Genomic DNA, 13,325 nt, shown 5'->3' on the forward strand with positions numbered 1-13,325 from the left:
AGTAAGGTGTTTGTTGCTAAATTTGACTGTATTACAATCACAAAATATATATAATTATTTTGAGAGAGATAACATCTAAAAGTTTTTTTTTATGAGTGATCTTTCAGGAACTTGTCTCGGTGAGGATCCTGTGGCAATTCTTTTAAAAGAATGTTTGAAATTAATAATAGCTATTAGATATCATAATAATACTATAAAACAGCAAACATCCTCTGATTATCCATTAATACTTGGTGGAAATAATGAATATTTCAAGGATTTTGATGAAGATGAGGAAGATGAGGATTATGATAATGATAATAGGGGCGAGGAGAAAAATAAGATTAGGAATAATAGTTCAAATTTATCAGATATTGTAAATTTGAAAAATATATTAAGTGGATTGACTTCAATATATTCTATAGATTCTTTAACTTTACTAAATCCATTTTTAAATGTATTAACGCTTAAAAAATCAAAGAATGAGCATATCAAGAGATTAACATTGGAGTCACTTAATAAAATTTTTACGCTTCAACTGATTAATTTAAATTGTATCAATTATGTTCAAGCATATAGAAAAACAGTTTCCATTTTAATTGATCTTGATCCACATTTCAGTAACAATCAAGACACAAAGGATTTAATAGAAATTGAAATAATCACACTTCTACAATGCATTATATCCACATCATGTGGGAATTGCTTGTCTGATTCTTTAGTATATGAATCATTAAAAAAAGTTTTATTGATTGTTTGTAGAAGAAAATTATCAGACAAGTTAAAAGTCAGAGCAGAATATGTCCTTAAGAGAATGACTGTTCATGTGTTTACTAAACTTAAGTTTATGAATCTATCTGCTATTAATAATAAATATATTGATGATGAACATATAAAGAAATATTTTGTGTTTAAAAAGGCTAACGATTCCAGTGAATTCGATTTACAGGAAGAAAAAGAGGAACAACTGATCAATAAAAAGAATCATGAGAATAATAGCAGTGATTATAGTGAAGTAAATGTAACACCAAATTACAGTCTTCCTGTGATAATACAATATCTGGAGTTATTGTTATCTTTAATAAGTTTGGAAAATAAATCTGAATATACTGCTCGCACTCAAGTAGTGGGTTTGGAATTGATAAATACTATGGTAGAATTAGTTGGTAGATTATTTTTGAAACATCCAAAGTTATTAAATATGATCTCAGATTCAGTCTTTAAATCTATTGCATTAATAATGGAAACAAATGTGGATAATATTTTGTTAATGGATAAAGTTTTAACAGTTTATACTTCCATTATATTAGCTCTTGGCTGGTTTTTACCAAGGCAAATAGAATTGACATTGCCTAGATTATTTGAAAAACTTCAAAATTCCTCGTCACTCCATTTTCAAAGAATTATTATTGAAAAACTTTCGTTGCTGTGGGTGCGTGACCCATCTTTGTTTATTAATTTTTTTGTGAAATATGACTGTAGTTTTGAATATCACGATTTGTCGGTTAAATTTTTAACAGTAATGATGAATATGACTAATCCAGAAAAGGATCTGACTATTTCAACCTTTGGGTTAGATGCTTTGACAACATTTGTCGATTATGTTTACAACCAAATAACCAAAGTGGATGAGTTTCAATTTGATGATGCGCCACAAAGTATAATTCTAAAAGAGTGGAGTAGAAAAGCTGAATTCATAAATTGTATGAAAATGTTTAATGAAAAGCCAAGAGATGGAATTAAATTATTAATAGACAGCAAATTTATTCCTAACAATAAAGGAAAAGAAGTAGCAAAATTTTTATTTGAAAATGATAGTAGACTTAATAAAAAACAGCTAGGGTTATTGCTTTGTAAGCCTGAAGAGACAGAACTTTTGGGTGAATTTATGAGTTTATTTAATTTTAATTCATTTAGAGTAGATGAAGCGTTGAGGGTCCTATTAACCAAGTTTAGATTACCTGGTGAATCTCAGCAAATTGAAAGAATCCTTGAAGCCTTTTCCAAAAGGTATGTTGGATGTCAACAGTACGTAGAGAATATTTACAGCGAAGAAGAAGAAAATCTTGCTCAGGTTCAAGCTGATGCAGATTCTGTTTTTATTTTAAGTTATTCTATTATCATGTTAAATACAGATATCCATAACCCACAAGTGAAAGAACATATGTCCTTTGAAGAATATTGTAGTAATTTGAAAGGCTGTTATAATAATGGGAATAACTATCCACAGTGGTTTTTAGAAAAAATTTATGCATCAATACAAGATAAGGAAATTGTTATGCCTGAAGAACATCATGGAAATGAAAAGTGGTTTGATGATGTTTGGAATAATGTCATTTCATCTAATACAGTAATTACAGAGATACCGAAAATTCATTTGGATGATATCAATTGTTTTACATCTATTGAAGAAATTCAGTTTGAAATGAAACTTTTTGAGAATGTCGGTATACCCTTGATTAAAAAAATTTTTGATTTATTAGTTTTAACAAAAGATGATAACACAATCAGTTTGCTGATCGATTTAGTTGAAAAATGTTACAAAATTTGTAAATTCTTTAAATTGAAAAATATGTTTAATGAATTGGTAGCAAACCTTGCCACTATGACAACTTTGTTACCTGATGATTTAAATTTGAAAAATAATGGTAATTCAAAAGATATTGTAAATAAGGAATTGGGTGAAATATACCCTGTAATAGATATTGTAGACAAAGAAGAAGGTACAATAATTACGATAAGTCCACATTCGATTAAATTAGGTGAATCATTTAAAGCACAAATGTGTTCTGTTTTATATTTTAATATATTTGGTCATAACAAGATAACAAATTTCTTAAATGAAGAAAACTGGAATAATTTAATAAAAATTTTGCTGGTTATGTTTCAAGATAGGATGATTATTAATAATGTGAAAATGGGAACATTTTATCCTGAATATGATATCATTGAGCAGAATAATCTCAGCAAAATACCACATTTACCAAAGGCAGATTACGTTATTGATGATATCAACTTTAAAAGTAATCGTGGTTTATTGTCATCATTTGCCTCATACTTGAAAGGTAATGATGAACCAAGTGAAGATGATATTAAAAAAGCTATTAAATGTAATGATTGTATTAAGATGATCAATTTCAAAAAATACATTTGGGCCAATGATACAATTGTGACACCAAAGAATATTATCGATTTATTCAACAGGCATATATTAATGGAAAGAAATGTTACTAATTTTAAATATTTCGAAGAAAGGATTATATGCATTATAGAATTGTCTATTAATTTAATGTTACAGTATGATTGGATTGGTGAGATTGGTTATAAATTATTTAATAAGTTAAGTGCATTATATGAAATTGAAAACTTATCTAAATCATATTATCGCCGCTTGATGGTTTATAAAGTGCTAGTAATATCTCTATTAAATGAAGAGAAATTATTATCAAAATTGGTTGAAAAGGAAATTATCGTGTCTAATGAGATATTTACTATTGATTATTTCAATGAAACTCTTGATGGACAATATATTGTGAAAGTAATTATGTTTAGCATCGATAAGAATAATCCAACTGCTTGGAAGTTTTTGAATTATTTAATAGTTTCCAATGTGGATAAAACAAATTATGAAGGAAAATATTTGATTAAAAGTATCAATGATTACATCTCCAATAGTGAGAATATAACAAGTATCAATATTACTCAAGTCATTGATATTATGAAACAATTGATTAAGTATCGTATAGATATAATAGATATTTTATTCCAAATTTTAAATGGTGAAATTAATTTTGTTCCTCCTATTGAAGTTCAAAGCATTGTATCTTTAATTCAGCTGGTATTAAGGCAAATATTGGACCAAATTGAAGATTTTCATGGTAATAATGAGGAAGATGACAATTTTCAATATTCTTCTGTGTTACTAAGATTAGGCAAAAATCTCAAATCGGACAAATCTCTTTTGAAGGAATATGATGATAGGACTATTAAAATAATTATTGATCATTCTATGTTACAAATAATTGGTGATATTGGAAACGAAGGCCAAAAATTGTTTAATCTTGAAGTATTAAAGTTATGTAAGGATATCTTTCTTTATTATTTCAATGGAGTAGATATAGAGTATGAGGATAAATTTAAACAGATCCAAGATCAATTATCTTGATACATGATATGTATATGTATAGAATATTATTTACAAGCTTATGCATATCTAGATATATACATTCGTATATTTAATTAAATATAGATATAATTCATTTGTGTTATACTGCTTATTTTTAATTTGTATAATATTAGTAGTGTAGAAATAGTTCTTTTTTTTTCTTGTTTTAACTTATTTTATAATGTAACTTTTGATTTAGCGGATCTATAGAATGGAAGTGTGTCTTTGATACTTTTAACACCTAAAATATATGCAATAAATCTTTCTAAACCAAGGCCAAACCCACCACTGGTCCGATACCCTGATCGTCTTAATTGGACATACCAGTCCAAATCTTGTGATACATTAGGTATCAACTTTTCATAATTATCCTCACGCATAGAACCACCAATAATTTCTCCAAGTTCGGGGAATATTAAATCAAAACATTGAACAGTCTGTAACTTCTTATTATTTATATTATTTTTCATATAGAATGGTTTTAAAGATTTTGGATAATTTTTAATAAACACAAAACCATTAGAGAATAATGTTGAAGATACCCATTTTTCATGTTCTGAATTGATATTATTCTCATTTATTGTGTCCAATGTTGGTGGTTTGGTGGTGAAAGCATTTGAATTCCCGTCAAGTTCTTTTATTACATCGACATAATCAATCTCATGCCAGTTTTTTGGGTTTGCTATCCTTTCCCATCTGTCCGAAATTTGGTCGGTAGTCATTGTATCCATCGGTAGAGGTAAATAGTTTTTATGACTATTATTATGATTAATTAATTCATCCCAATCCAATACAACTTTTTGATTTTTTAGCAAATCTTTTAAAGTAGATATAATAAAATTTTTTGTTAGAGAGACTAATTCATCTAACGTATTATATTCAGTAGTCTCCAATTCTAGCATCCAAAATTCAGTTAAATGTCTGCCTGTGTCTGATCTTTCAGCTCTAAAGCATGGTGTTAGACTATAAACGTTAGATAATGATTGTGCTAGGATCTCCAAATGCAATTGTGCAGATACAGTTAAATTGAGCGAATTCGGTGCATTTAATGGGAAGATTCCTGAGTTTGTACTAGTCAGTTTAAAAGTCTCATTATTACCTTCTGTGTCATTTGTTGTGATAATTGGTGGATCAGTTTTAATAAAATTGAATTTATTTGACAGGATATTGAAGAGAGTTAATTCTAAATGAGATCTGAATCTTTGTAATGAGGCCATATAATTATTTTTGAATTTGTGTAAAGGTGTATTTCTTAAAGTTGATAAATTAATATTCTTTTCGTTATATTGTAAAGACAAGTCAATTGAATGTGAAATATTGAAAGTAGAGTTTGGGGAGTTCATTTGTAATTCGAAGAATTGAGTTCTATTTGGTGTTAATACAACATTCCAGTTATTTAATTGGATAGTATCTCCTAAGGTAATATTTTGAATATTATTATTTTTATTAGATAGTACAAGTTTTACAGAAGACGATGTTGTGCCATCCATTATATCAACAAATGTAAAATTTTTCAATTTATTAATATTTGTTATATAACCATTTAATTTATTGACATGTTGGCCGTCTTTAACTATGCCATTTTGTACATCATGAAACAACTGCTTTATTATATACTTTCTTTTAAAGATTTTTAACATTATTTTGTGGTGACCTATTCTTTAAATAGATTGGTATGTTTTAATGCATATATAAGTAAGAATTTAAGTACGTATAGATATTTTACAAGAAGGTTATTTTTTTTTTGGTGTAATATTGTTTAGTATTTATTTATTATTCAGTTCCCTCTTTCTCTATTACCTTTCATACTTTCATTTATTTTTCTTTGATTTTTGTTGAATAGAGTTAGAGTTCGAAAGATGATATGTTAATTAAGCAAAAAAAAAAAAATAAAAAAAAAAAAACGAGAAGTATATATGTATAAATATATATATACATATGTATATATAGTAAGCAGGAACAAAAGATGTCTGTTTAATTGACATTGAGAAAATGGTCCATTAAAAGATTTTGATATTTAGTGATATTTGATACTTGTATGACTCTTTATATATGGCCCAAGACAATGATAATAGTATGTAATAATAAATATATAAATTGAATCAAAGAATGAAGGAAAAGAAAGCAAAGAAAAAGGTTTTGAGAAAATTGGGAAACACACACTAATAAACATTCTATTAAACTAAATAAGTTTCTTCTTATATGCATACATACATAAATACACATATATACATATATATAAAATAAAAGTCATAAACTTATTCGAAGTAATAGGTAATACTTTATCTCGAGGAAGACAAAAATAAGGGCAAAACAAAAATAAAGGGACGACATGTGACGACACAATGACAAGAGGGGAGACACACTCCTCCCCTCTCGAGAATTGTAATTATCTACTGTCTAAACCAGCTACCAAAGCACACAAAACTCTCTTATATACACACACAAAACAATAAAAGAGTGTGGTATCAATAGCAGGTAACAACAATAAGTTTAGACAACTACAATAATTATGCGCCACACATCCTGAATTTTCTTTGCTTGTTGTAACAATACCTGATGATTCACCTCCCATATTCTTATTTAACCTAATTTTAATCCCCTTTTTGTTCAAATAATAATGTAACAACAGAAGAAGCGTATTACATCATTATAGGGAAACACACATTTATAAATCAACTTTTGTCTTGTTTGACACACACATAACAACAAAGAAATTATAACAATGGTATAATTGAAAAAACTTAGTAAAACAAAAAAAAAACAGAAAATAGATAAACATTGAAAGGCTAAAAAACAATAGCAACAACAATAGCACACAATATATGTTGTCACTCAAAGATATAGTAATAAGAAAATTTGCATTCTTCAATATTAATTATTAATCTAATATGTAGTCTTCTTTTCAAATTAATGGTACAGAAAATAAAAAACACATAACAATAATAAACATTATCATTAATGTAACCAAACCAAAAATTTTATCTTTTAACCTAAATACGTAAAAAACAGGGGTATTGTCATTTATTTATATATTGTTTCAATCAATTAAAACATAGATTGGAGGTTTGTAATGAAATAAAAAAAATAAATTGAAATAATAGAAACAAAAAAAAGAAAAGGCATAGTGAGAAACTGCTAACTAAGAAGTTGCAAGATTACTTAGAATCTTTGTAAACCTCTTTGTCTAGCTTGCCATTTTCTGTAGATAATAGTGGAAACAATAGCAATACAAGCTAAACCAACTAAAACAAAGACTAAAATAACACCACCTGGTAACATTTTTTGTGTTTCTACTTGTTTTCTATGTTGTTAAATTGAATAAATGTTGTGTATGGGTTCTTTCCACAAGTAAACAAAGCAACAAGAGAACCAATACTACAGAAAACACTTGATAAGGAGAGTAACAGGAGAAAAGTATGGAACGTAACACACGCAAGCAAAGAGGGAAGAAGAAAAAGTTTTCCTTATATACCGGTACCTGGAAGGAAATGAAAGAAGAGACAAATGTGGAACTTATCTTTGTATGTTTATATATAAGTTTGTGCGCACATATTGTGGGTGACGAATGGACGCCCATCAGGATTACTCTTTAAGAAAAAAAAAAAATAGAAATAGAGGAAGAGAAGAAATGAATGAGATTGAATAGGAAAAACCTCTTTTTTTTCTTTGTTTGTTTTTTTTTATTTGTTTATTTATTTTTTTTTCTTTTTGTTTTATTTTCTCTACAAAAAGAAAAAAGAAAAGTTATTATTTTACGCAAAAACAGAAGAAAAAAGCAAGAAACGAAGCAGGGGAGAAAAAAAAAAGACGCAGATGTTATATCATATGCTAAAAATGGAAAAAAAAATAGTATTTTAAAACAAATCTCACTACTAGTTGAAAATATCAGTTCTAATGATAGGGCTAGTAAAAGTTTTCCGGGAAATTACATTTTTTTGTCCGAAGAGTTTGTACTAATAGTAAAAAAAGACTGTCTTTTATTTTTTTCTTGTTCTTGTAACTATTTTCTTTCTGACTTCAAAGAGTTATAACTATCAGTAATTAAAGAAAGAGAAAGAAGTAAGTATGCTTTTTATTTTTGTAAATGAGAGCTACCTTCTAATAAGAAAAAAAATTTGTAATGTACGCTTTACATAGTAATGCCTAGAACTTTGCTTGTCTCTTCTTATGTAACTAAGAAATAAGGTTTACCATAGTAGAAGGTTTGTTTTTTTCTTATTTTTAAGAATCTTTCGTAGAAAAATTTAGGGTTAACATGAAAAGGGGAGATGAAAAAGATAGTTTAAAATATCAATGATAATTCTTTGTTTTTTTCTTTTCCCCTATTAACTAAGGTGGTGGTGATATAAACTAAAATCGTCTCCTTAATCATTTCTCCTATTTTTTTTCTCTTTCTACTAAAAGAATTTTTGATAAGAACTTGATGGCGCGTCTTTTTTTTGTTTTTGTTTTGTGTATTTCTGGTTTTTGTTCATTTCCTTTTTGTTGTTTTTGTTTCTATTATTACTATTTTCGGAATTGATAAATATAAAACAATTGGCCTAATACGGATTGTAAACAAAAGTTTTTCCGGATACAATATTTTTCCCTATTTTGGCAAAAAGCAAGAAAATATTTTCGTTAATTATGTTTGGTTTTTGGGGACTGTATTTCCCTTTCCAGAATTCCCTATTCTCTTTTGTTTATATTATTATTTTGGTTTTTTCCTCTTTGTTCAATTCTTTTTTTTCATCACAAAATAGAGAACAATATGAACATGAAAAACAACGACAGCCATAGCAACCACAACTACGACAAGAGATTGGCTAACAACAATAAAAAAAGAAAAAAATGACATAATCCTAGTTAGATTGGTACATTTTTGAAATCGTATTGTCTTTAATTGGTCTTTGATCATGGTTGATGGAATAATGCCGAGGTGTTTTTTTCATTTTCCGTTTCTTTTTTTTTTTTTTTTTTCAAATAGAAATTATTAATTGTCATTTCTAATTTTGTTATCATATCTTTTCTCGATCTAAAGTATAGATCGGTTAGCTAATTGGATCACTGGCTGTGATGCTACAATAGTCTAATGTATATGTATATACATGCATATGTATGTGTGGACACACGTGTGTCTGCGTTTATACTGGGACATGCGAGGAGGCTTGAACCACGTCTTCGTGGCTACGTGAGTCTCTTACCTCTAATTATGATAATTCAAGGTTATCAGGCTCTCTTTCTGTCAACTGACTCATCCTGATAAATATTGTCGATGATGTCATTGAAGATATCGATTATTTCTTCCTCCGTCTCCTTCAGATAGTCAAGCATTGAATCAATCAGATTATGGTTGCCTTCATCGTTGTTGTTGTTTTTTTCATTTTTATTTTTATTCCCACTTTTATTGTCACTTTTTTGTGTTGAATGATTTATTGATTCAGTAGTTGTTTCTGTACCGACGAGCGTGGTTGTTTTTGTATTGGTTTTAGAGTTTGTCGTTCTAGATGAAGTTAAGCTGGAGAAAGTTGTCGTTGGAGTTGGAATTGAGGATGATTTCGTTATAATATTCCCATTAGTACTTGAACTTGTAACCGAGTTTGTGATAGGACTTGTACTTAAAATTGGATTTGTTGTCGAGCTTTCATCGATTTTAATGGTATTACCTATTTCAACATAGTGATTGAATTCGGATGTATACTGTATCGTATATTTGTCTCTGTTTGGATTTCTGTCTCTAACATTTAAACCGACTAATGAACTTATGATGTCATAGATGGCAATATTATTAAATGGCATCAAGTATCTATTATTATCCATATAATTTACAATAACATCATGGAAATATGGACCTTGTCCAATAAATATCGAACTTTCTTGAATTACACCGATATCTTTTGTATTTTCTACCAATAAATATGGATTCTTAGGTATTAACCATATATCATCCATCGACTCATAGACTATTTTATCAATCTTAGATGGGTTTTGAAAATTAATATTATATTCCTTAGGTAGATTATCCTTTATATGTAATGATACTTGGCTTGAATCGATCTTTGTTTTCAACATTCTATATATTTGATTTCTATCGTTTGTATCTTTAATTTTTATCGAAATTAATCTCCCCTCATGATTATTAATCCGATCTATTTTCTTTAATAAATTCTTGTATATTTTTTTGGCATCCTTATTACTATTTTCTTCTTCCAATTTGAATAATTGTCTTAATTCGAGCTTCTCAATGGGTTTCTCCTCGTTGTTCATAGTATCGTCTTGATTTAATGTTTTGATGTCTTCAGTACTGCTACCACTGTCACTCAATATTATTATATTTGTTAAGTTAACCAGTAAATTACGGTGTCTTAACTCATAAACTAATTTATGTAACAATCTATCCATATGATTAATCTTCTTATAAGCAGAGATTTGATTTTCACCATGGATAATAGAATCCATCAAATCGTTCATTGTCAGTAGAATTAACTGGGGACGTTCTCCTTTTTCTATAATATCAATCAATTTTATAACCTCGTCGATCTTACCTTCACTATCTAAATGTTCACTATTATGATAATGGTTTCCATCATTTTTGAAATGTGTCCAACCAAAGGATTTCATGATAGATGTATTATTATTATTAGTAAACACTTTATCAATGGTGTTCCAAATAGGAATAGTAACATTTTCGGCCTTTAAATTTTTAATATCATCTTTCAACATTCCATTATTTATGGGATAGTTTCCTGTAACCATACACCAATCTTGCAAATTAGAATCATATGGGAAATTAGGTTCTAATTCACCAATAATTGTATTCATTGACACATTATTTAATTTATTTTCATTTGGATAAACCATATCATATAAAAAGGGACTATGATCTTTATTTATTTGTTCAAAGGACATATACCTCAAATTTATCACAATAGTTAGTGGGTAAAACTTATGTGTACCATTACTGTACAATTTATTTGGATTGAAATTGATCTTACTGTTGTATAGATGTTTATTTGTTGTAGAGAATATCTTGGTGATATCATTATTTTGGCTCAAGTTACTGTTTTTGGACCAAGTAATCTTTAATATTACATGAATCATGAAAGTTATAAGCAGCCCCATTATAATGATCCATTTCAAGAATCTTATTAATATAAACATTCTTCTTCCTAGAGACCATTTTCTACTGAAAGATGGGAAGGTTCTTGAGTCAAATGATTCGAGTATGTCATTATTGTCATTAGTCGAATGAATAATTCTGTCTAGGTTCTCATCAGTATCTAAATCATACAATGGAATTCCATGATTATTTAACTTATTTAATCTTGATTGTGACAATGTTTTTGTATCAAACCAAGACTTGACTTTATTTAATAAGCTGGAATTGTTTCGTAGGAATAAACTGATAGTATTGTTGTTGTTATTAGATCGGTGCAGATCATATCTCAGGGGGTCATCTTGGAATATATCATCATCGTCTGTAATTGCAATACCATTGTGAATTTCACGATGAGTATCCATGCTCCTGACGTCCAAATCAAAGGATGAGTCAGTATCACTAAGTTCAGCCATCTTTATATCACCGTTGATTGACTCAACTTTATTTATTGTATTTGAGGTTGTTGCACGTTTCTTTTTTTTCTTTATATACACATATGTGTGTGTGTCTATGTATGTATCGAAGATCTTAGTTATTAACTTCACTTTACCACATTCATTATTTTTTGTTCTATATATTTTTATCTTTATTTGTTCGTATTTGTCTTGTTGTATAAAAGGTGATAGAAGAAGATATATATCCCATTATATGAAAAAACGAAGTATTTTAGTCACTTATTTAATCATTCCCTTGCGTACTTATACATGTATATACACATATAAGTAAGTGCTTAATCATCTATTGTATAGTAAATGATATAATAGAATATATTTTAAAAAATACTACTTGGATTATATATATATATTATGATAAAGATAATAATATAACTATGACAATAATGAAAAATACTAATAATTGTAATAAATAAAGGCAAATAGGATTGTTACATTATGGTACATTTATCATTATTAGAATTATTTTGAATATTTAGTATTCTATCTCGTTCAATTTTCATTAATTTAATAAATTCATTCATTGAAAGGTCGATATTATAATTGTCTCGGGAACTACATTCAAAAAATAATGAATTTAATTTTTTGGATAATTGTCTTCCTTGATCCCATGAAACCTGCCGTGTGCTTTGACTCTTATTTGGAGAAGTATTAGAAGCATTGGTGCTTGTGGTGTCACGTATATCACATTTCATACCTAGTAACAGTATTGGAAAGTGTTCAGTGGGTAAATCTAAATGTGTTATAAATTTACTCCAAAGATCCTTTAATATCACAAAACTATCTAAATTATTGACATTATAGCAAAGGATACAACCATCCAGATTAACGAAAGATTTATAATAACTTATATTTAAATTCGAATCATTTTTAGATTCTTGACCTACTGTATCAATAAACTCCAAAGTTATAGTGTCACCATCTAAATCTAGACTATACTCGTTCTTATCTACTATACTGTAGGAATTACTATCATTATCAATGTTATGAATATTATTTATGCTAGATATTTGGAAAGGGTTATCATTTGACGACTGATTTATATAATTTTTATATAAAATATAGTCATCCCTGCTATAATTACTATTATTACTATTGTTGTTGTTGTTAAACATATTTTGTTTCATATGATTTTTGTCAGTAAAAAGAATAGTCTTAGTAAAATGATTTTCCTTGTTGGTTGGATAGTAAGACTCTAGAAATCTAAATTCAACATATCTTGTAATAAAAGAAGTTTTTCCAACATTATGAGCACCAATAACAGCTATTTTGAAATACGATTTATGTAAAATATTATTAAATCTGGAATATTCACTGCTTCTGGAACTATATTTATTATTACTATTATTATTATTATTATTATTATTATTATTATTATTATTATTACATTGAGAAGCGATGTTTAAAGAAGTATTGGTGATATTATTCATATTGTTATTAACTGTTATAAAGCTATTATCTACAGGACTGTTATTTTCCATGTTGATATTCTAATTCGATTAATTATCATAGGAGTGGTATATGTGTATATATAATAATTTCATGCACAATATTTGTTTTTTTTTTTGCTTATCTGATCTGTATAGTT

The 13,325-nt window shown here is 27.8% G+C and overlaps 5 protein-coding genes across 5 annotated transcripts; 1 reads left to right on the plus strand and 4 right to left on the minus strand.

Annotated features, from left to right (window-relative positions):
• Positions 1-91: 91 nt before the first annotated feature.
• GEA1 (Arf family guanine nucleotide exchange factor GEA1) lies at positions 92-4,144 on the plus strand (the record flags this gene model as incomplete). Its single annotated transcript, XM_064858568.1, has 1 exon — positions 92-4,144. The coding sequence occupies one exon, from the start codon at positions 92-94 to the stop codon at positions 4,142-4,144; it is 4,053 nt and encodes a 1,350-aa protein (XP_064714391.1).
• A 176-nt stretch (positions 4,145-4,320) lies between these two features.
• SLM5 (asparagine--tRNA ligase SLM5) lies at positions 4,321-5,784 on the minus strand (the record flags this gene model as incomplete). The annotated part of the gene is made up of 1 exon (XM_064858569.1): positions 4,321-5,784. The coding sequence occupies one exon, from the start codon at positions 5,782-5,784 to the stop codon at positions 4,321-4,323; it is 1,464 nt and encodes a 487-aa protein (XP_064714392.1).
• A 1,522-nt stretch (positions 5,785-7,306) lies between these two features.
• On the minus strand, positions 7,307-7,426 carry PMP1 (proteolipid ATPase; the record flags this gene model as incomplete). Its single annotated transcript, XM_064858570.1, has 1 exon — positions 7,307-7,426. One exon carries the CDS (start codon positions 7,424-7,426, stop codon positions 7,307-7,309), a length of 120 nt encoding a protein of 39 aa, XP_064714393.1.
• Positions 7,427-9,355: 1,929 nt separating this feature from the next.
• NPP1 (nucleotide diphosphatase/phosphodiesterase NPP1) lies at positions 9,356-11,698 on the minus strand (the record flags this gene model as incomplete). Its single annotated transcript, XM_064858571.1, has 1 exon — positions 9,356-11,698. One exon carries the CDS (start codon positions 11,696-11,698, stop codon positions 9,356-9,358), a length of 2,343 nt encoding a protein of 780 aa, XP_064714394.1.
• Positions 11,699-12,168: 470 nt separating this feature from the next.
• RHB1 (putative GTPase RHB1) lies at positions 12,169-13,218 on the minus strand (the record flags this gene model as incomplete). Its single annotated transcript, XM_064858572.1, has 1 exon — positions 12,169-13,218. One exon carries the CDS (start codon positions 13,216-13,218, stop codon positions 12,169-12,171), a length of 1,050 nt encoding a protein of 349 aa, XP_064714395.1.
• Between the last annotated feature and the right edge of the window lie 107 nt (positions 13,219-13,325).

The sequence above is a fragment of the Arxiozyma heterogenica genome, assembly GCF_036370985.1.
Source record: "Arxiozyma heterogenica strain weizmannii chromosome Unknown scaffold_18, whole genome shotgun sequence".
Taxonomy (NCBI): domain Eukaryota; kingdom Fungi; phylum Ascomycota; class Saccharomycetes; order Saccharomycetales; family Saccharomycetaceae; genus Arxiozyma; species Arxiozyma heterogenica.